This window comes from Vipera berus, assembly GCF_964194415.1.
Source record: "Vipera berus genome assembly, chromosome: 1".
NCBI classification, from domain to species: domain Eukaryota; kingdom Metazoa; phylum Chordata; class Lepidosauria; order Squamata; family Viperidae; genus Vipera; species Vipera berus.
Window position 1 is genome coordinate 16,352,189 of NC_138202.1, and position 24,912 is coordinate 16,377,100.

At 41.1% G+C, this 24,912-nt stretch overlaps 1 protein-coding gene across 1 annotated transcript in view; it reads left to right on the forward strand.

The window, feature by feature from the left end:
- Positions 1 to 374: 374 nt before the first annotated feature.
- ELL (elongation factor for RNA polymerase II) overlaps positions 375 to 24,912 on the forward strand; it is a 56,332-nt gene continuing 31,794 nt past the window's right edge. Inside the window, exon 1 of the mRNA XM_081314412.1 lies at positions 375 to 611. Within this exon, the coding sequence (XP_081170538.1) occupies positions 480 to 611 (132 nt within the window). The 5' untranslated portion in view covers positions 375 to 479. The remainder of the gene's footprint in view (positions 612 to 24,912) is intronic.

Here is a 24,912-nt window from a genome sequence, read left to right on the forward strand (position 1 = left end):
CCATTCAACATCATTGCCAACTTTTAAGGCAGAGGCACAAAATTCTTTAGATTTTCTGCATAAAAGACCTGTATATATTTGAAAAATATAAAAGCAACATTCCTCAGAGCCACCACCCCAATCCGTAAAAAGCGTTGCCTTAAATTTAGAACACTTCAGAAGTGGAGAGAGATTTTGCATAAACCCAAAAAGACTACATCCCCCCACATGCCTAGCGGCAAGTGACCCTTACGCAGTTTGTGGCTACAGTTCCCGGCAATAGCGATGATGGAAAGTTTGAAAAACGTACCAGAAGGGGGCGCCTATAAGCATAAGCCCATCAAAAAAAGAAGTTGTACACTACACTTCCCGTCGTACTTTGCAGCCGAAGCCTGCCGTCGCGCGGTTAGATGACGTTACACAGGGGCGTTTCTGCTCCATAATGGTTGAGGGGGCGTGTCTCAGGGGCTTCCGCCGCCACCGCCGCGGAGATTCCCAAGATGGCGGCGCTGGCTGAGAGGGGGTACGCGCTGTCCTGCGGGCGCCTCGGCCGCGGCACACGAGTCTCTGTCTTCCACGTCAAGCTGACTGATTCGGCCCTGCGAGCTTTCGAGGCCTACCAGGGACGCAAGGTGGGTCTTCGAGCCGGGAGAGGGCGGGGTAGCGACCCTCCCCTCTTATTAGGAGAAGTTGGTTGTGGGGGGGGGGAGGTGAAGAGAGGAGAAGCCGCCTCTTCTTAATGCGAGCTCGGAAAGTGGTGGCTGGAAAATTGGGGGGGGTTCCTTTCTCTCACCAACCCAGGGTTTGAGAGGAAAGGAAGGTGGACTCACCTTCTCCTTAATTTGGTGAGGGAGCAGGAAGAGGGACCCTCTCTCCTCAAAACTAGTCTTCGAAGAAAGATGTCCTCGCCAAGAAACAAATGGCTCTTTTAAGGACAGAGCCCTTCTTCCAAATATAGGGGCACGCAGGAGTGTGGAATGCTGCTGATGAAATCTTTTCCCTGCCACAAAAAAATAAAAATAAACGACCTGGATTAGAAAGAAAGCAAATCTTAGATATAAGGAAATGTGAAAAGGGCAGGGTTTTCTGCCCCTCCTCCCAATCAAAAAATAAATACCGTCCTGAGAAAAAAAAAATATATATATATATATATATATATATATATATATATATATATATATATATATATATATATATATATATATATATATATATATATATATATATATATATATATATATATATATATATATATATATATATATATATATATATATATATATATATATATATATATATATATATATATATATATATATATATATATATATAGGAATTGTTATGCCTTTCACTCCAAAGGCCCACTTTGGAAGCTTCTCCTTTCGAACGTCAAAGATGTAGCTTGGGAAAAATCTCTCTAGGTAAAGGCTAAAGTGCTACTGTAGAAGGTAATAATAAAAAAAGCAGCTTGTCGTACCTTTTAAATAGTCAATTAGAGGACTGATCATGGATTGGAAATTAAACGACTGGAGTAGGGATGTTGAGTGAAAAATATATGACTTGAATTTTCGGAATTGATTGAACTCTCTTAAAAGGGGGAGCTTGTTTTTTTTCTCTCTCAACAAGAAGGCTCTCTTAAAATGGATGCAGGACACATAAAAGTACAAATCTTATTGCTATCTCCAAATGTGCCATAGAAGTAAGTGAAGAGGCTGTTTTCATAAATATTTAAAGGAACGAAGCGATTGGCACATGATTTGGGGATCAGTTGAGATTAGACACTCCCTTGTTACCCCCACCACCAGCAGCAGCAAAAGCTCCCTAAAAGCGTCCAACTCTAATAAGATTTGAATAAACTAAATATGAGAAATAAATTTCTAAATAATTAGTCTTGGGTTTTGTTGGAATACTTTAGAAAGAAATATGCTTTAAAATGTTTTTAAAGAACAGTATTGTTAACTTCTGGGAAGGAAAGTAGAATTCGAATTAGGGTACGTGCCTAAATTGTATAGACAATAATAGATTCCCAAATGTTAGAAAAAGTAAAGTTTTCTTTTAAAAAATGCTCCTGGAAAGGCAGCTTTTAAAGGGAAATTTTGGTTTCTATTTTGTTTCTATTTTCCATTATTAGGTGTACATGAGGAGGACCTGAACAGGTTCCTCGACTTTCATGTTGTAGCATAAAGGGAGAATGAGCAACAACAATGAGCAATGTGTGTGTGTGTGTGAGTGGAGAGAGAGAGATAATTGACATAAAAACCTATGAGGATGGCAGCTTCCTTTTTCCTTGCTCAATTGTGCTGAGTTTGGGGGGTTGCCCAAGTCTTGGTCAAGGACTGCAGTGTGAAGATCCTATCCAGTATAGCAGTGGACTCAAGTGCTTTTGAGTATATGTGAGGATTGTAGCTTGTAAAGGGCTCTCTTTTCTCATTGGACACTGGCCATGGGAAACATTTCACTGATTTCCTGCTGCTGTTAGCAGTGTGAAAAAGAACAATTGGGTCCTCCATGCTAAACTGATCGATTGGCTAATAGAGCGCAAACATTGTGACAGACCATTGAATCTTTGGCTGTTATATTTTTGACAAAGGCAACAAATTTAAAAGTTTATTTTATTTATTTTTTAAAAGTTGCATAAACACTTTTTGTCATACGGTAGGTCTTCCTTGGATGGCATTCCAAGGCACGCAGTGATGCCTAACTCATATTTTTAATCTTTGGATCAAGAGAGGAAGTTGAGATAATGCTAGTGATAGAAATATCCCCGCCATCCATCTTTTTTTTGTTTCTTTTTTCCAATCTGAAAACATAGAGCTTCTATCTTTTGGCCTAAATTCTGCTATTAATCGGTATCTTAAATAGACCTATTTTGCAGCTTTGGGAAGATAATTAAATAGCGAGATCCCAGTCTTCCAGCTTAATAATAATAATAGAAAAACCCTGCATCCCTTTAAAGTGTATTCAGTACTGATATATGTTCTTGGTAAAACAAGGAGTGGGGGAGGAAGGGAGGAAGTCAGAACCAAGAATTTTCACTTGAGACTCAAGTGAAAATTCTTGGTTCTGACCTCCCCCACTGCTTGTTTACCAAGAACATCAGTACTGAATACACTTTAAAGGGATGCAGGTTTTTTTTTATTAAGCTGGAAGACTGGAATCTGGCTGGGGGAAGGGCTGTTTCATTGTCAGCTGCTGCTGCTGCTGCTTACTGTCTTGTATTAAGTTGTGTGAACTGTGATGACGGAGATGCTGACTTAGATTTCTTGGGGGGGCTGCCAAATGCTGTACTTTGGAAGCTCTCCTTTGGAGCGGGTGTCGAAATACTCTGGTCGTCTAAATTGAACTCTTGGAAAGAGTTTAAGCCATACGGCTTTGAAGGAAAATGTTGAATTCCTTTTTTAAATAGTGATTTTTTAAAAAAACAAAAACAAAAATTGTGCCTGTTCTTTAAAATATAACAATTTTGTTTCCAGTTCTCCCCTCCATCCAAGTTGAGCTGCTGCAGCCAAGAGGCAAACCTGTTTATCATTGGCAACCTCAGCTTCCAGTAAAGGCAGTTTGGGATTGTGTCATTCTCTATTTTTAAAGTGGGATGTTGGTTACCCGGTGGGCCTCAGGCGAGCTAAGAAGAGGGCTCCTGCTAATTACTAGCTGAATACTGATCACCTTAACACGGATTTCTTACTGCAATTACTTCCAAGGGCATATTCATCAGCTGCAGAAAAAGTTGGAGAGAGAATGATATGAAATAAGAGGAAGTGCTTGATGCTTTTCTCCAAAAAAGGGCTTTCTCACTTATGGGATTTTTTTGTGGATACAATTGTGTAACTTGGGTGAGGATACAGAATAGGCAGATTATATACATTTCCTGAAGAAGAGAAGAATGGGGGTGGTCTTTCACTATCATCATTCCCCAATTAAAGCAATAAATTACAGCTGTGGGATTTCTTGGCATTATGATCATTTTGGGACTGTAATCTTTAATTATTGCATAATGCCGTTGTTCCAACGATTGCAATAAAAATTAATCTTATGAAACTTAGGTCCAGTCCTACCAGCAATGCATCCTTTATAGAAAACTGGAGTTGGCCAAATCTGATTCTTAATTCTTCAATATATAGTATTACATACTATCTGATAAAGCCTCCCTGGGTCTTCAAGTTGGGGCCTCTTCCAGGAATTAAACCAGGATTCTCTTATATGCAAAGCAGGTTCTTTATTATTAGCAGTGACTCCTGTCTGAATTGCCTTTCCTCTTTTTTAATTTAACTGTTCAGTGTAAACCTGAATGAAACTCTTGGCTGTGTTGTTCACTGTAACACTCTTGCAGTTTTTACAAAAAGAGGCCATTGCTAGTCACAGCAATAGTTTGGAATGGTGCATTCTGTTGATGCAAGCTAAACTTGACTGCATCTGCTATCCATCCTCTCCATGTCCTTTTTTCCTTGTTACCTTCTGGGAGGGGGGCTTTGTGTTATCCGAAGCATCCAGATTCAGTCACAGCTTTGTTCCATACAGTATCAACCTTGTGAACTCTTCAAGTTTCCTCTTTCCGCTATGTATTCAAAATGGACAGTGATTAATATGTATATATGTATATATAGGTATGTATATGTATGTATATAGCATGTATATATGCATGGTTGTTGGTGTGTGTGTGTGTGTGTGTGTGTGTGTGTGTGTGTAAAAGTTATCCTACCTATTTTCTGTTGACCCAAACTGGACCTGGCTTTATATCATGTGCAAAGCTGGTTTATTTGGCCATTGGGAAGTTTTTTATTTGGCTCTGAGATCCTAGTTTAGATCCCCTCTTGATTATGAAACACAGTGGTTAAATTTCTTATGTCCTAACAGTTGATACATTGAATTCTCTGTTCATTCATAGAAAGTCCAGATAATTCCTTTGGCCTGTGTTTCCTGCAAAAGATAATAGGGCGTTATATATGAAAGAGAAAGAGCATGTATACTCATGAAGTGTTTAGTGCTGGAAAGAGCATCCATCACTGTTTTTAAATTCAGATTCCTGCAATAAGCATCATTAGAAGTTGTGGCTTAAATTCCCTTTCCAGTGCTATGATACAAAAATGTTAAAATATACCAATCTTGTTCAGTGTTTATCTCAGCTCACAGTAACTGACCAATGGGGGGGGGGGAATCAGAGCAACCTGATAAAGATGGGTGATTTTCATCGATAAACAGAACTTGTCACCTTCTCTGCATTGCCACATAAAGGGAGTTTGACTGTTTGGCCCTGCTGGGGTTGTAGAAATTACGCTTTGTCTTTATGTGGGCTTGGTACACATTAATGCAGACAGTATTACAAACATAATTCGCTATCAGGATTAAGCACCCTGTACAAGTGACACCAACTGAGCAATCTATTTGTGATTTGCAAATTGATTACAGATAGATAGTATAATGGTTTGTTCAAAATGGCAGTACCTGGGCCTTTGTGGGGAAGGTCTCTGAAGTCAGCGGGACACGGTGAATGGTTGCATGCTTGCAATTTTGTGATAAGAATAAATAGGTGCTTTTCAAGGACTGTCTGATGGATAATCCTGAGCGCCTAGAAGTTTGATTCAGTGGTCAAAGATTTGAAAAATGTTATATGTATCTGTGTACTTTGTCCTTGCAGAACGCTAAGGGTGGCACCTGTGAATGTGAAACATCCTTTTGTCCAGCCCCACCCTATATTTAAGTCTTCTCTGACAGGTCTCTATCCTGCTGAAAACCTTCTGGTGAAGGCAGTTCTGCCACACACACATCAGCTGGGTGGATTTGTCTGTTTGCATTGAGCTGCCTCTCCCCCTCCTCTTGCTCACGCACATCAAGACCTGTGGTAATTGAATGTCGGCTGAAGTAGTTGTGACATCCTGTGAGTAGTCAGATTGGCAAGGAAGTGCCTCTTTGGAGACGCACGTATTTAAGTGACTGGCAGTGATTCAAAGGAACAGAGTAGTTAGGAAATCCCAAGCCTAAATCTTGCTTTGAGAGGACAGCTCAGAGGCAAAGCTTCTGTTTTACATGAAGACAATAGGTTGGGTCCTCCAAATCTCAAAAACCCAGTTGATGTTAAATATCATTCTGTCAAACTCAGGAGAGCTAATTCTAGTCTGAACAGGTTACACCACAGGCAGTAGGCCAGGTAACATAGAGGAAAAAAGGAGAAATGCAGATATGTTTGTGTTAGTGGTTGCTAATTTAATTTCTCTTTGCTAAGTGTTTATATCTGATCTGAATATATATATATGTATGTATGATGTATGTATGTATGTGTGTGTGTATGATTAAATAGAGATACATATATTATACATAGGTGTGTGTGTGTGTATATATATGAGAGTGTGTGTGTGTGTTTGTGTGTAGATAGATAGATAGATAGATAGATAGATAGATAGATAGATAGATAGATGGATGTATATTATATATAGTTAGGGATGTGTGTGTGTGTGTGTTTATATATATGGATGGTGTGGCCCAAAGTAATTTATTTTTTCAGAGTATCTGCTTGTTTGAAAATTGTTGTAGGTGTTTTGTTTATAGGGAAAAAAATGTTGATTTGTGAACTTCCATGCTGAATGGAATTGATCATATCTGTCACTTGTACAATATAGAATTGTCTTAATGTGGGAATAGATTACCTGACCTTCTAGTAGCCTCATATTCCATTTGCTACCTCATCCTTTTAACCAGAGATTAGGCTGATGACATTTTTCATTCAATGCAGCTACCTTGGATTATAAGACCTCTGTTAATTCTAACTTGTCTCTTTATTTCTAATCCTGTAGCATTATCTTGCAAATAAACCTCCCTATGTTATTAGTCTTCAACATTGCATTTCCTGCCTGGTCATATGTATTACTTTTATCTGATTCACTGGCAGCTGAGAAATGATACAACTCTTTCCAGTTTTGCAGCATCTTCCCTTGTGTGCACCCCTTTCAGTCTTAGATACACAATTGAGCGCAAACCTTGTTAAGAAATTTCTCAGATCAAAATTCAACTTAACTTTGGATCTGAATAACAGAGGTTTATTAACATATATTCAATATGTGTGTGTATTTATCATTTTTAATATTGTTAGCCACCCAGAGTCATGTATTTGAGAGGGGCAGTCATATAAATATAATGCAGATTGTCCTCACTTAGTGATTCATCAGTAGTTATAACATTGATGAAGAAATAACTGTAACAGATCTTCACATTTCTGATCATTCCAGGTTGTAAAGCAAAAGAAAGCTGAACTAAGATCCTAATCATAGTCTTAGTTTCACTTAGCAAACTTTGCTTAAGTGTTTTGCTTAATGACCAAGTTGCCAGTCCTAATTGTGCTTGCTAAATGAGGGCTACCTGTAAATAAATATGAGGATGGTACCTTCCAGGGAGATTGTTTCTTTAACTGAAGAGCAAGTCAAGTTTCAGGGAGAATAGGTATGTCAGTTCCCATACTCTGATGGCATCTGACAGGCAGATAGATTTAAGACACTGGAGATTTATGGGTTTATATCCTAACGCAGTGGCCACTGGGTCAGGAATGCTGCTTTCACAATAAAACTTACTATTTTTAAGCTGCTGCAAAGTTTGGGTAGGCACACAAAACATATGAAAAGTCAGCAAGTAGGAGAAATTAACATTCTGCTTTTAGGAACATTTGGTCAATTCTTATTTGTAAAATAGACCTGATAATAAAACATACGACTACTATGATTGGATCTTGTAGATTTGATCAGAACTTGCTAGTTTCTCAGCTTGTTTTTATGTTGCTGGGTGGTTGTTGTTTTTTTGATGCACAGGGGAAAAATTGCCATTTTTTTTCCTGAAATGAGTGCAGTTGCTGTGGGATCCAACAGGAGATCCGAAGATGATTATGCAATGTCTTTCTTTGCTGCACACTTTGTTAGTAGTTGACTTTTCCCTGGGTGTGTGGGTGATGGTAACAAATGAAGTATTTGGAGCAAGGATAGTGGAGGCCAATATTTACAAAGCAATATGAAAATACAGATTTTAATGAGTTGCTTGTGTTGTTTTCCTAGCCACTGTTTTACATCTGCCTCTTCTGTTGTAAGACAAAAAGTGATCACCTCACTTTAGCTGCTCTGTTGCTCTCTAAAGAATTTAAAAGGAAGGAAGGATAGTTTGCAATAGGGCTAGGAATTCTGCCTCCTGCCTGGGACAAATTAAGCATCTCGAGGTTCATGGGTTGTTGTTTTTTTAACCTCTGGAATTATTTTGTGAAGTTACACAACAGAATAAAGGAGGAACATATGTCAATTAAGGACGGTAGGTGTCTTAATCTGTGGGAGAGGTTGACCAGCATATGCAGGTGGAAAATGCTGGAACGTACTGTGCTCTTCTGGGAATCCTCTGAATCTCGCCAGCTGTGCAGGACTGTGCTACTCAAACAGGCAGTTTCACAAAGTTTGGCCCAGTCTTTGGGGAATGGTGGTGTGCTCAGGGAGTAGATGTTTTTTGTCTAGAAGCCCATAATATTTTAGGAAAAGGTTTTCAGACAATGTTCCTAGAATCATCTGAAGCTGTTTTCTGCTAAATCTGAGAATGATGCCAGCATGAGCTTCTCATACAGAGCGGTCACTTCCAGATATAAATGGGAACTTTTCTACAAAGCCATTTTCCCCCCTTATTTCGGTAATCTGCATAATCTTTGCCTGAAACTCTCCCACTTAAGCACCCGCAGAAATTTGGTCCTTTGGAGCTGACGGCAATTGAATCTGATGTTATCAGGTGTTTATTGTTCTCACATTTTATCTTTTCTATCATTTGGAAGATGCCAGACTCATTTCAGTAATGTGATGGGTTAGCATATAAGTTTAAAAATAAATAAATAAACCTAGTGTTACCAAGCTAGATGACTTTTTTTTTCAATCTGAGGAATGGACTCAGCCTATGAGCAGTATAAGTACGGCTGCACAAGTAAAAAAGGCATTTCCACAGGCCTATGTTTAATTTTAATTTTATTTTTTCCCCTTTGGTCATGTTGACCGTTTCAACTTTGTTCAGGCCTGAACTCAAGATTTGGAGCCATGTGTGGCTCTCGGCTTAGCATCTCTGCAGTATTATTGCCCAGTTTGACTAGCAGAGGTTCTCCAAGACCTTGGCCATAGAGACTTCCTCAGTCCAGTTATTACCTGACAATGTTTTTAAATGCAGATGTCAGGATTGATCATGAGACCTTCTGCAGGCAACATGGGATCCTGCCACAATACCCTCTTCCTCTAGGATAGGGTTCTTCAAACCTGGCTCGTTTAGGTGTTGTGGACTTCAACTCCCAGAATTCCTGGCTGAGGAATTCTGGGAGTTGAAGTCCACAAGTCATAAAAGGGCCAGGTTTGAAGACCCCTGCTCTAGGAGTTCTTGAAGGAGGCAGACCATTTCTCTACAACAGGGGTGTCAAACTGCCGGCCCGCAGGCCGGACGCATCATCAGGAAACCGCACCCACCCCATTGTCGGCAATGGAGAAGAAGCTCCGATACATCGTGTGACATCACATGACGTCGCGAGTTTGACACGTCTACAAGGTCAGCAAGGGCTGAACCAGGGACTAGAAGGCCTCCAAGATCCCCTCCAGCTCTATTCTGACTTTGAATTCAAGCAGATCTTCACCATTGCCTCTTGCTCTATTCCAGGCATGCTGGTAGTTCATCATCACAACATACCTGTGAACTGGCCAGTTTGCAGATTGGCCCAGTCAGATGAACACAGCTAGTTCTCAACTTAACAGCCATTCGTTTAGCGATCATTCGAGGTTACAACAGCACTGAAAAAAGTGACAGCTAGTCTTCCCACTTAGGACCGTTGCAGCATCCTCAGGGCCACCTGATTAAAATTCAGGTATTTGAGAATCGGCATATATTTACGACAGTTGCAGCATCCTGGGATCATGTGTTCCCCCTCTGAGACCTTTCCAGCCAGCTTCCAACAGGCAAGGACAGTGGGGGAAGCAGGATTCACTTAATGACTGCATTATTCACTTGCCAAATGCAGTGATTTGCTTAAAAACCATGGCAAAAAAAAGTCATAAAGCCAGGTGCAACTCACTTAACACACTGCCTAGCTCAGGCATGTCGAACTGCCGGCCGGCGGGCCGGATGCATCACGGCAAAACCACGCCCACCCCATTGCCAGCAATGGGGGAAAAGTCCCAAGACTTCGTGCGACATCACATGACATTGCGAGTTTGACATGCCTGGCCCTAGCTTAACAAATTCTGGTCCCAATTGTGGTTGTAAGTCAAGGACTACCTGTATTCATTTTCAGTAGGACTTGGAGGGTTTTTAGTTTACTCTGCCATCTTTACCCTGATCAACAAAACCATTTCCTCCTGTGACAGCTCCTGAGGTAAGCAAACCTTTCCAAAGGTCTTGTCCAGTTGGGTGAGATTCCAGGGTAAGGCAGTTTTTACTTCCAAACTAAATGTAACCAAGGATGTGGGCACTGCCTCTGGATAATAGTGACATACTTCTCAAAACAGGGCAGGCCGAAAATCTTCCAGAGGAGTCCAGCCACATTCTACATTGATGGATTACGTGCTGGTAAAAAAGAAAAAAAAATCACATTCATACTTAACTCTTAAGCTTGAACAATTTGAATTGAATATAAATAACATGCATTTAAATAATACCCTGCAGTTGATATAAATAAGCTAAGAATAAGCTGCCTTTTGTAGGTGGGAGCATTTTAGGAATTTTGAGAATATGTGAGATAGGCTGTCATGGCAGACATTTGTCATAAGAGATTTGTGTGGATACAAAGTACCTATCATAATGGAGATGGTCAGTCCCAAAATTATCAATTTATTTTGAAGGTACATAAAGTTAAAGTAAGCAATTAGGGTGCCCTATGTTAAACAAACATGGGAGGAGTCTCTCTCTCTCTCTCTCCCTCTCTCTCTCTCTCTCTCTCTCTCTCTCCCTCCCCCCCTTGCATTCTCTGGCTATGCCTTTTTTTCTCTTTCTGATACCTGCTTTAACAAAAGTCTGTACAGATCTTTTGTGGCAGACTTTTTGCCTGAGGGCCTGAAATTAGGAAACCCTAAGCTGCCTGCTTCTGAACTGACCTTATGTACAAAGCCTATTTACAGCTGCAACCTGGCTTAACATTGCACGTACTGCACACACTCCTAACCAGTCACAAAGAGCACTTAACTTATTGGATTTTTATCCTACCTTTATTACTTTCTAAGTAACTCAAGGTGGCAAAAGTACGTAGTACTACTTCCTCCTCCTCCTATTTTCCCCACAACAAGAACAACAACAACAACCTTGTGAGATGGGTTAGGTTGAGCTAGAGTGACTGGCCCAAAGTCACACAGCCAGCTTTCATGCTTAAGGCAGGACTAGAATTCACAATCTCCTGGATCCTTAATCTGGCTCTCTGATAAGCATTCCTAAGCTTATTGAATCTTGAAAGCCCTTACAGTAATATCTCATTTGGAAGAGTTCTGCAGATGTGGAGCTGTTCCTAAGAAGGCCCTGGCTTTTGTCAAGCAGAATGATTGCTTTTATTGACATGCCCACAAGACGGGTTTTGAAGGCTGACCTAAAAGTACAGGCGGAATAATGTTGCCCCAAACAGTACACAATTTTACAGGTTAATACAACAGGTTAAATTGGACTCATAGCAATGTTGGCAATCGGTGCAACTGAAAGAGAATTCCTGTCCCAGCTTTCATCTCACCTTACTAATGTATAACTAAGTTGCATTTTATATCAGCTTGAAATTTTTGATCATCCGCATGGCTTCCCATCAGGATTGCTATGTACAGTTGGTAGTGGGATGCCGGACTGAGAAATTTTTTGCTGTGATCCATCAGAACTCATCATCTTTATCTTGCAATGAGTTACACTTTTGTAATGATTTTATTTTACCATAACAACAGCTGATGTGATCATGGATAACAAAGTCTCTGTATTAAGTGGTACTTTTGCCTTTATACTAGTTGTGAGGGGAAACAGAAAGTCCTAACCACATTTATGCCCTGCTTGTAGCACCTCCTAAAGGTATTTGTTTGACCATTCTTGGTCACAGTCATTGAGTTTCACAGAACATTGTTCTGGTCTAATAAGCAGGCATATACATAGAATGAAGGCTACTGCTAAGCTTGTAAGCCGCCCTGAGTCTTCGGAGAAGGGCGGGATATAAATGGAATTAAAAAAATAAAATAAAAATAAACCAAATAAAGCAGCACATTTCTCCTATTCAGCTTGCTAGTGTGCAACACATAAAGAACCGTCCTATGAAATGCGCTCAGCCCATCTATAACTTTGTTTTCTTAACGTAGCACTAGAGCAGGGGTGTCAAACTCAATTTCATTGAGGGCCGCATAAGCATTGCGGTTGCCCTCAGAGGGCCGGGTGGGTGTGGCCTGAGTGGGTGTGGCCTACTGGGTGGGCATGGCTAAAGTGTGTACGGCCTACTGGGTGGGCGTGGCCAGCTCTACATCGTTCGCATCAAGGGGCCTGGGCAGCAGTGGGACAGATCTGAGGGTCTCTGGGCCAGGGCCAAGGCAGTGGGGACCGTTCCCTCACTGTTTCCAGGATGGCTTCATGGGCCGGATGAAACCACTTTGCGGGCCAGATCCGGCCCCCGGGCCTTGTGTTTGACATGTCTGCACTAGAGAGTGAGTTGGTACAGGGCAGCCCCAACCTTTCACAAATTTCTTTGTATGTAAGATGGTATAGGGGTCACCTGCTTGAGCTCCAAGGTCCCTTCCAACTCTGTTATTCTGTTATAAAGGAAATTAAGATAGGGGATTCTAGTGTTATATTCCCCCCCCCCATGTATTAGCTTGCAGCTCAGGCCACTTTTTGCACATGGGGTGTATGCGCGCCTTCAAGTCAGTTTTTGACTCCTAGGGAATGCATGGACTAGTCCCTGCTGTTTTCTTGGCAAGGTTTTTCAGGAGTGGCTTGCCACTGCCCCCTCCCTATGAGTAGAGTGTCATCATTTTAAGCCCCCGCTGGCAGTCCTGGAATGGCATGACCTGGTTGCAGGGTCGCTACCCAAGCAGAAGTTGGCACTTGTCTGCACCGATAGTGGAAGTTTCCATCTCCTGTGAGATCCTCTCGTTCCCAATTTTGCAGGAGTGTTGGTGCCTGGTTGTCCCACTATTAAGAACGTATTTGCAGCTGTATGGCATGAGAATTTCCTCTTCTATTTTTTTAAAAAATGGTTTTAGTGGGTATTAAATTCTGGGAAATGACAACGCATTTAATCTAAAAAACAATGTATAGAAAAAGATGAAGTGTCTGAGGTTCTTTTCAGAACCAATAAAAAAAATGAGTTGTTTGTGTTTAAAATAGCATTCCCCAACTTTGTGCCTTCCAAATGCGTTGGACTACAGCTCCAATAATCACCATGCCCTTTAAGAGGGCTAAACATTTAGTCTAACACATCTGGAAGATAACAGCTTGGGACAGATGTTGTAAGCCATTTTTGTTCCTCTTCCAGTAGGTATGTTTTTCTTGCTCTCTTTCTTAAGCAGTGAGTTGTAACCAAATATGTAATCCTTTTACAACAAACCAGCTGAACCAAAAGCTGGGATAGGGAGCTTGTAATAACAAAAAGTAAAAAATAAATTGAGCAAGGAAGTGGGTTTTGGTTTTCAAGCTCCTAGAGAAGGAAGATGAGAGGAATCAATGCGGCCTTTTCAGTGGGGGGTGGTTGTTTTTTTGCCCAGGGCTTTAAAACACATTCAGTGCCCTAACAGCTTGGATCACTGTTTCTTGAAACAGGGAGCCGGTAATTATATCCTCATTGGGCCTGGAGAACACCGACTCCCCTTTTTGCAGTAGAGAACCAAGTTTGGTGGCTTTGCTTTGGCCCTTTCACCTTTGAAATGGTGGTGGTGGGAGGATATGATAGGTTGCCTCACAGAAAGATTTCTGGAGAAGGGTTGGAGTGAGTACTGGCTGCTTGTGGAAAGTAGAAGACCCAGTATGTAGAAGACAAAATCGACAGAAAACAACCAGTGGCAGGGAAGCATTACATAAACATAAGAAATCCAATTCCATGGCTTTTCTTATCTTGTCCAGCATCCTGTTTCTCACTGTAATTCAACCAGAGGCTTCCAGGAACCACAGACAAGGCATGAGCGCATTTGCCTCTCTGATTGCTGTTTTTCTATACCAGTTCATATCCTCTAATTCTGGAAACAGTGTACAGCAACTAAGACAGCTTGGCAGCCACAACTGAAAATGTAAGCAACTCAGAAATACCCGGGGCATGTATAGTTCTGCATATTAATCCCTTCAAGTCATAATTATAGGATTCAAATGGATTTTGTTCTTCTGGAAATGAACACTATTAAAGAATAATGTACTTTTTAAGTGAATAATAGACTGAGTAACTGAAATTCTCCAGGTAAATCAGAAAAATTAAGAAAATATCTGATTCGCTCATAGCGAATGCCATTATTTGTGTGGATATTGAATTGAAGATATATGTTACTGAAGGCGGGATGTATATGCTTAAGGGCACTCATAGGAGAATTCTTCACATTAAAATTATAACTGTAAACAAATGTAATCGTTAATTCCATCATAATGCAATTTTATACAGTTTTGTTTCTAACTAGGCCAACAAAGCATGCAACAAAAATCCAGGAACAGTTCTAATCAGTTACTTATTGCAAAAAAGCCATTATGAAAGAATTTTAGCAATTGCTGAAATCAAATGTAATGATAATTGTTTTTGCTTCCAAGGTATGGGACTAAAATGGGTGGTTGATGTAGTGTTCATAAGTTTGTTGTTTGATGATGGCCTGATACAGTATCAGATTGCTTAATCTGACTGTATGAAAACTACTTTCACATTTCCTTAGATCTTTCCTTTTTTTAATATAGATATTGTATTAGTTTTTAACTATAACAACCTCCAGTGCCTGCTGTACAGCATGTTGTCTTGGTTTATATTTTAACAAGAAAAAAAGGGACAATAATAATTAATTAACAATCAATAATAATTAAATTTGATAATTCCATAATTAATATATTTATTAATGATACATTTCTTTGATCTTCCCTTCTCCCATTTGTATTCTCCTTCAACCTTAACCAAAATATAATTCTTAATATTTTCAATATATAAATGATCAGATATAGGCATTTTTTATATTTATACAAATAATAATTATATATAACATTATTTTCAGCTTATATTATTCTCATAACCATCATTAGTTCAGCATACATCCTATTTTTATAATTTTTGTTCGCTTAAATTCCCTTATATTCAATCCAATTCTTATCAGTAATAATTTCTTCATATTAGTCATCTAACTGTCCAGATTTTCCCATTTAAGTACATCCTCCCAATATTTTATATCATGCATTATAAAAATACTGTACCTTTTAGCTATCTAATAATATCTAGATATAACATCCTTTTTAATCAGTTTATATTTCACTTATATATTAATAAAAGTTACATCAACCTACTTTAAAAGGAAGGTCTTTCCTTTTTTAAAGGGATTATTATTAGTAAATGGACTCTATAGGCCGAAATCAAAAATTTGTCTCACAAAGTTCAATGAATCTTAACCCCGGGTAAATATTTGTAGTTTCCTATATTCCCTTATCCTAATTCAGTAAAGAATTAAATGTGGTGTTCATTGCTTGTACTTGCTTAGTGGTAAATCTATTGTGGATTAAAAACAAAAGTAAATAAGGAATTAAAAGAGAAATTGGGGTGTCCAACCATGGCAACTTGAAGACTTGTGAACTTCAACTCCCAGAGTTCCCTAGCCAGTATGAGGAATGGCTGGCTGAGGAATTCTGGGAGTCGAACCCTTGACTTTAAACATTCTAAATTGCACTGTCTGAGGTCCACAGCCCTGCCATGCTACATGAGCTCCCAGTCCAGTGAGGAAAACAAACAGAAAATAAAACTTTTCTGTGGGCTAACATCCTAAAAATCAGAAAACCCAATATCCTTTAAAGGAAAACATTATTTGAAAAAACAATACAAAAAAAAACACCACGGAATTTTTAAATGTAAAATCAAATCTTCCTTGACTCAGGTTTAACTCTTAGTGTCTGCCTGGAACTTCTTTAACTGTTTTCTTGGCAACATATGGAAATGGCTTGCCAGTTTAGTCTTAGCTCTGGAATTCATGACTAGCCAGTCTAAAGTTGTTTACTTTTTCCTAAGTTAACTAGAGCTGGACTATCTGCTCCCACCTGCTGTAACATTGCGTGGAAGATTTTTCATTATTGTTAATTATGTGTTATCAAGTTGTTTTCAAGTCCTAGTAACCATATGGCCATATAGATTGATTTTCTTTGTGACGATCTATCCTGTTCTTTCCCTTCACCCAATAGCGCCCCCATTTGCAACTAAGTCCATCCATCTTGGCGCTGGCCATCCTCTTCTTCCCTTCCACCTTTCCTAGCACTAGAACCTTCTCCAGAGAACTAGATATTCACTTCAATGGTATCTGAAGAATGAAAATTTGAGCCTGATCATCTGTGGGTCAAGTGAGAATTCTGTGTTGATTATTACAACGACCCATTAGTTTGTTTATTTCATTGTCCATGGTATTCTCAGAAACCACCTCCAATATTCAGGTTCACAGGCATCAATGCTCTTCCTGTCATTCTTTAAAGTCTAACTTTGGCTTCCAGAAAGTGTCACGGGGAGTATCATAGCTTTCACAGTTCTGATTTTTGTAGCTATAGGTACATCATGGCATTTGGCTATTTTTTTCCAAGGCCTCCACGGCCACTCTGCCATGGGCTAGTCTGCAAAGTATTTCTTGACTGCTTGCTACTTTACTGTTGATGGGTGATCCTGGCAGATGGTTTTTGTCTTTGTGATTTGACACTCTGCATGGCAAGGTAAAATTAAATATCTGTGCCTGAAATGTGTACCAAGCACATTTCAAAAAAATGACCTTTAGTACCCTATCTGCTTTCTGTCATCTAACTCAGGGATCCTCAACCTTGGCAACTTTAAGGCTTGTGGACTTCAACTCCTAGAATTCTGGAAGTTGAAGTCCACAAATTTTAAAGTTAGCAAGGTTGAAGACCCCTGATCTAACTCCTGGATTGTCCTACCCTACAGTTTTGTCTTTTCCTGGCATTCAGAGGAAATGAAGAAAAGGGTGGCTACCACTTCCAGTTTATGCCTCCAGATGTTTTGAGATGGAATTACCGTACATTCCCAGCCACTATCCAGCATGAGGGCCAGAAAGACTAGGGTTTTTTGGGGGGAGAAAGACCTTGGGATCCAATAAGGTCTCTTAAAATAATAATGGGCAGATGTCAATTGCCGTTTCCCCTGAGGAAATAGTTAACATTCAGCCTTCTAATCTCACACAAGGATGACAAGATATCAAATTTGAACCATAGGAACACTCTTTTAAAAGAAAGAGAAAGAAAGAAAGAAAGAAAGAAAGAAAGAAAGAAAGAAAGAAAATATTTATTGGGTTCTTGCACTCCTTCAATTATTAGACTCTGGGTAGTACACATTCTTGATACGTTACTCAAAATAATATACATAAGCAATATAGATCATAAAATTCCACAATACTCCTAACAACCAATCCCAAATAATACTCCCCACTGCAGGAGATCAAATCTCTGTCCCAGGAGGACGTCAGTCTCCAAAACTCAGGAGAACAGGGGTCAATTTGATCTTTGGGAGAATGCTATTCCATAGAAAAGAGCATGTAGTTAAGAAAGTCCTATTCCAGGGTTCCCCACATCAGGGAAGAGACCTCTCTCAGTTCTGATTTAGATAGGCAGAAATCTTTGGGCACAGGCAATCTCAAAGATACCCCAAGAATTGTGACGTGTTTAAAAGTAAAAAACAAAAAAAAAATCAGAACCAGTGTGGTAATCTCTGAAGCTTTTAAAGCAATAGAGATATATAAGAAAACCATTGGGCAGTATAATTGCTCTGAGCCTGTGTGTTCTGAATCCCCTGAAGCTTCCAGGTAGTCTTCAAGGGAAGCACTTTTGTGGAGCATATTACAGTAGTTCACAGGAGAGAGATCATGATGGTGAGCATGGTCTCTTGATTCAGGAAAGGTTGTAACTGACCCAAAGAATGGATCTATGCAAAGGCCCTTTGGCCAGGAGCTATGGATTTAGGAAGACTATCCTGAAATCAGAAGACTTTGTGCCCAAAATCACTGGGTCTTGTGGGAACTGAATGTAAGCCTGTTTGTCCTCACCCACAACCTAACAGAGTCTGGGCACTAGGACAGGGCTTCGGCTGCATCTCCTGTCAGCTTAGTCTTGAGATGTAATGATGAATACAGACTGCATACTGGTGATTCCACGGTGGTAGATATCTTCACCCAGTGGCTCTGTGGAGAAGAGAATCAAAAGTGTCTAGCTTGAAGACTCTCATGGTAGAAGGTCCTTTGGTCCTACCACCATTGACAGGGTCTGCCCAATCAGAAAGAAGGAAAACCACCTCTAAATCCAACCCTCACAGATAATTGACAATGATCAGGGACCTCTTTCACATCAAGCATGATTAGGACAACCACACTTCCCCTATCCTGATCCCAACACAGGTCATCCAGAAGTTAGTCAAATGTGGGTTCAGCTCTATATCCAGAAGGGTCGCTGCGGTTACAGATCCCCTCTACTTTTAACAATTTCTCCAAAAAAGAAAACAGTTGGAAACTGTTTAAGAGATTGAGGAGTAGCTTTTTGATGAAGGGGCATCTGTTTATCTTTTTCAAGGCAAGCAGGAACATTTTCATACTCAATAAGTATTCTTCACTACTCAAACTCAGCTTTTGGTTTGCTCACCAGTTGGGAAGGACAGGAATCCTCCTGGACTGAATCCTCCTACAATTGTCAGTTTCCTCAAGACCCATGAGGCTCAGACTCATCCCAGATAACCTTGCAGATAACCTGGGTTATGGCTTTTAGTTCACAACTGATCTGGTTGAGTTTTCTACTATTTGTAATAAGACTATCTTATCAAGCAGCTGTGTCCTGTAATCTCTGCTTTGCAAACCTTTCAAGTTCAGACCACGGTCCTGCTAGCTGTGAATTTGGGAGGACATAATTGCAATAGTATTATAGCACAGTTAATGTGGTTATTCTTTGATTCTGTATGTGCTGCATTGATTGGTATAAGCCTCCAGGATCTAGCAAATCTACGTTGGCCTGACCATTGATACTGTTCCCCACCCTCGGTCATATGCTATTCTCAAGTTGGATTTTGACCCCTGGTTTTGACTCTAGGAATGCCACTGTTTGCAATGCAATCCTCTACAAATTACTTCCAGGTTGGTGTGTTTAGGATTTCAGAATTGCTCATTGAGTCCTGCATGCAGACAAATAAAAACATAGCCACCCATCAGATCACACGGTGAAGTCTAGACAGTGCTCAGTCATAGAGTCCCACGTCTGTCTGTCTCCTTGTTTTTGGACACCGTCTTGTTGAGGAACAGCTTTTAATTTGAGGAACCTTGCTGTTAAAACAAACAGTTGCTATTGCAGGAGCTTCATGTTGTGGTTAACTGTTGGTGTGCAATAATACATTTTGAATTTGAAATGTTTCATGCTTGAACCACTCTCACTCACATTAGGAACAGTTATTTCAGCCTGATCAAATTTCAGTGTTGTTCCAAATATTCTGATTTTAAAATAGACCTGAAGCACTTTTGCTAAGGTAGGAGCAAACCTTTTCTGAAGTCTGCTTGCAAGATTGAAACATTTCGGGGATGCCAGACACTTCCAATATGATCATCACAGACTGTTTTAAACCCAGAATAGAGTGTTTCAGGTTCAAAGCATTTCAAGTATGGAACATTTTGTGTACCCTAAGCTACCGATGTTTACGCACAAGCCTGCAATAATACTCTAGGACTGGCTTCTCTGGCACTGGGTTTTCTCCTTGCCGCCAGCTTGTTGTTGTCTGAATTTTGGAAAAGAAAAAAAAAGGACCATAGATTGTATGTTTGGGACAAGAAATAATCCTCCTGTCTATTTTGCACGCCCTAAGTTTGCAAAATGCTAACTTGCTTGAGTTATAATGTGCAATTTTGCTTACCTGCTTCTGCATTTCTTTTGCTGCGCAACCAAAATGATTTCAAAACACATCGAAGAGTTTAATCCTCTAGAATTGTGACACTCTGTCTTGCCAATTCCTAGGAGGCAATTTTAGGCTTTCTTTGTGGAGCACGTATGCGTGAATGAGAAAGGCAATATAAGCAACACGTAGTTCAAAAGTGCACCAGCTCAAATAATCTGATAAGAAGTAAAAAAAAAATCTTACTTTTCCCATTTAGAAATGCTTTCTTTTCTGGTCACATGGAATCTTTAACCTTATCACGGAGGACGACTCAGCTTGAAAACGTGAACTAGAATTGTGGATAAGCTGTAAATAATATACTGTCACTTCTGCAAATGCATTGTAAGTAAGTCTTAAATCAGGGAGGAGGAAGCCCTACCTCTCCAGTTGTTGCCAACTTTTAGCATTCACAGTCTGCATAGCCAGTAGTAGTGAAGGATGCTGTGAGTTTCTTCATAGCATGTCTGGTGGGCCAGAGGCTCCTCAGTGTTGCTTATCGCGAACCTTCCTCCACATCAAGTTTGCAATGCAGGGGTGATATTTTTCACATAACTGTTAACGGACTTTCCAACTTTAAATAAGTTTTTTTTTTCTGAATGTCCAGATGGGCTTTTGAGTTGCTGAGTATCAGTCACTGATCATGTTTTGACCTGGAATATGAGTGTTTTCTATATGAGATGGATGGCATATCCATTGAATAAATAAATGAATAAATAAACATTTTAAAATTTAAAGCTTACTTTCAACCAAAGATACACACACACACACACACACACACACACACACACTTGCTTCTACTAGCTTACGATGACAGTATTTATTAAGGACATGTTGGGGGCTCTTAGGTGAGATAGATAAAGGTTTCCCAGTCGTGTCGGACTCTGGGTGCAGTGCTCTTCTCCGTGGCTTAGCTGAGAGAGCCAGCGTTGTCCAAAGATACTTCAGTGGCCATGCGGCAAGCATGACTATATGCTGAGGCTCACAGAATGCTGTTACCTTCCCACTGAAATGGGACCTATTGATCTACTCATATTTGCACGCTTTCAAACTGCCACCCGTGTTTTCCCCAAAATAAGACCCGGTTTCATATTTTTATTTTTTTGCCTCCAAAAGAGACACTAGGTCTTATTTTCAGGGGATGTCTTACCTTAGGACCACCGCAGCCAGGCCTCCCACGCCCTGACACCTGTCCTGCCATTGCTTGACTTCTTCAGCGGCCTCTTGCCACCACTTGCAGCTGGACGCATGTGGCGCATTGTGCTGTTGCCGCTGCTTGTGGCAAGAAGCTGCATGGTGTTCTGAGCCTTTGCCGCTCATGGCAGGAGGCTGCACGGCGCTTTGGGCCGGTGGCAACGGCATCCTTTCACGAGTAGCAGAAATGGCCCGAAGCGCCACGCAGCTTCCTGCCGCGTGTGGCGGCAACTGCATGAAGCGCCGTGCAGCCTCGAGCAGCGGCAATGGCCCAAAGTGCTGTGCGGCCTCCTGCCGTGAGCCGCAGCACCAGCATGATGAGCCACTCGGTGCGACAAGTGTTGGGGTGTGGGAGGCCTGGCTGCGGCGGTCCTACCAGTAAATTAAGCAGCTGCGGGATGTGTGGGGCAGCTCTACCTCCCCATCCCTGCCCTTGCACGTATAAGCAGATGCCCTTTGGTGAGTTCCTCTAGATTGGCCCAGTTGATCTATTCCCATTCTTAAATTAAGATTATACAGGTACCCTACAGAAGCTGTCAGCTACTCCTGTTTGCGTGTAGCGGGAAATGCTGCATCCTGGCTAATTATCACTTCAGCGGTGTGATTGCTGTCGTTTGATGAGCACCAGGGTGCCTATTAGTAAGCCCTTGTCCTGCCATCTGACCTCATGCCTTCTCTCCTCTGGGTCCTTTCTCTGGCACGCCCTGTGAAGCCTGCTGGATATTTTGATTCCTTTTTGTTCCCCCAAAGAACCGAACAGTTTATTAACGCATGGAGGAAAAACTGTGCCTTCACAGGACATAATATCTCTGTAAATGGCTTCCTGCCTGTTAGTGCTCTGCCTTATCATTCTTCATTAGCTGCGCCTTGACAGAGCCTGCAGAGGAGAAAAAGATGGAGAATTATATTTGTTTATTATTTAACGTATGATGAGTACATGACAGAAGAAAAGTAAACATATGTACACAAGCTTCTATGGAGGAGTATAGCAGTGACCTCATACCTGGATGTCCAATTTAGTTGTTTATTTACACCCCCCCCCTTTTGTATCTCACCTACTTCTCTGCATTCAAAGCAGATTACAACTAAACAAACATACATTTAGCAAATCTGCGCCAGGTAATAGGGAAAATTGCAAGCTTAATGAACTGCAAATATCCTCTTCTATCAGTAACTACAAAAGAAGCTCATTACTACCAACACTCAGTGAACTAGCCGAATTAAACGTCTTCCCCAAAGTCAGGAGCTTCAGTACATTTTGTACTGTGGAAAGTAAAGTATGGGGGCAGCCGGTGAGGGTACAGCTTACGGAGCCCCCACTCCCTTCATTTCACACTGGGTGGGGATCCTTAGCAGATCCTCCTTGGAAGAACACCCGAGACAGACTGATTCTTGTCAAGAGAGATAGTCCTGTAAGTAATCACAGAGCTGGGTCATGTACCTTCAGAGGTGTTGACCAGCGTTTTGAATCGGTCCAGGAAGCAAATTGGAAAACAGTCGGTGTTGATTACTCTCTAGCATCAGCAGTCCATATCTAAATCTGCTTCCCCAGTTAGCAGATGGACTGCTGCCCTTTGGAGAGTTGAAGCTACAAGTTGTCTTCAAAGAGGGCCTCCTATAAAGTGCACTGGAGGAAACTGGTCCCTAACCTGAAAGTTACTAGGCAACAGCCTTGCCTGAGCATTTATATGTGATTGCTAGCATACAGTGTTGAGAGGTGCAGTGTCATTTCTACCTCACATTCCTGGTGGTGTGCTGAAGGCCTTGTATGCTCCAGGCCTGGGATGGATCAGGTGTTTACCTGGGAGCCATCAGCAAATGGAACAGGGCTGGCTGGACACTGGTCGATGGACATTATTTCAACTAGCTTCTATTAGAAGAGGTAACTAGCCTTTATTGTGCCATGAAATACGAACCTGGTTCTGGGATTTCTTTTTCTGGGAGAGAAGGGAGACCTCTCCACTGATGGATTCTTGTCTGCAGTTATGGAAACAGTCACTATTATCTTGCAGGGACAGAGCACTCGGTGACTTAAGCCGCTATTCCTAGCAAGCCTGCCAGCTCCTTCCTTTTGCTGCGCTGCAGCAGCGTCTCAAGGGGGGACCCATGAGCCCACGTAACCTGAGGAGCTCCTAATGAAGCAAGAGACTCTCGGCTCTCTTGAGGATTGCTGAGCCGCTGGCAGGTAGCACGTCTGCTGTAAACGGTGCTACATAGTGAATTGATAGTCCTTCCTGCTCTTTCTTTTGAAAATACAGGAGGTCCTTGACTTACGACCACAGCTGAGCCCAAGATTTCTGTGGCTAAGCGAGACAGTTGTTAAGTGAGCTTTGCCCCATTTTGCAACCTTTCGTGCCACGGTTGTTAAGTGAATCGCTGCAGTTGTTAAGTTAGTAACATGGTTGTTAAGTCAGTCTGGCTTCTTCCCCATTGACTTTGCTTGTGAGAAAGTCACAAAAAGCGATCACGTGAGCCCAGGACACTGCAACCATTATAAATATGAGCCAGTGGCCAAGCATCCGAATTTTAATGGCATGACCATTGGGATGCTGCAGCAGTCGTAAGTGTGAAAAACAGTCATAAGTCACTTTTCAGTGCCATTGTAACTTTGAACAGTCACTAAATGAATGGTCGTAAATCGAGGACTACCTGTATTTTTGCCAAAGTTGCTAGTCAAGAATTTTTTTTTTACATAACTTTTTTCTGATCTTTCAGCCTAATATCCCAGAACTGCTGCTTATTCAGATGATATGGAGGAGCTGGGTATAGGAAGAAAACAATCCCTCATCCTTGAAGGCTGAGTAGGGGTATTAGTGATACATCAAAGCTACAGCTTTGCAAGTTTCTCCTTGCAGCCTTCCTAATATTATTGGGACTCGGCACTGACAATAATTGCAGATATCCACTTTAACCAAGTTGAGCTAGTACAGACAAGCTTGAAGGAGCAACAACGACTGTGTTGGATGTGTGCTGAAAATTAAGCATCATTTTGGTTTGCTTCTATTTAATAAGAACATATGCATAGTTTTTAGTTACCAAAATGTATACATGTGTACTTTTCTGATTAGAGATAACCTTCAACAAACGAGGCAAGTAAAATGTTAAAATCTATTCATAAACTAATAATAAAACTGCTAAAAACTAAATAAACTTGTAACCTGTTGAATGAGTTCATATGCTGTCTTAAAGAGGTTTGCTTTGTCAGCTCCAGAAACATCAATTGGGGGTGGGGGGGAGAGGACATTTCCTCTCAGGAGGCAGGCTGGTGCAGAGGGAGGGCTACTACTAAGAAGGTCAGTCTCTGAGACTCGGTCTTCCTGATTTTTGCGAAGGTGGATATGTAAAGTATCCTTTCCCCATTAGATCTTAAGGAGCAAAGCTAAGTGTTAATCGTTACAGGTAATCCCCGAGTTACGAGCGTTCACTTAACGCTAGTTGGAAGTTATGAAATATGCGCCCCCTAGTGCTTACGAGCAAGTCCCGAAATTACGAATATGGCAGCACTACGGCAGTTGTTCGCCGTTACGAGCGACCGCAGTGGCACTGCAACATTCACCCTGGTTATTCCCTCCCTCCCCACCCCCACCATGGATCTCCCTAGGCACCAGGCCTTCGATACTCACCCTGTGCAGATTGACATCCTTCACTTCCTTGGCTGCTCCAGGCTGCAGAGAATGGAGGCCTAA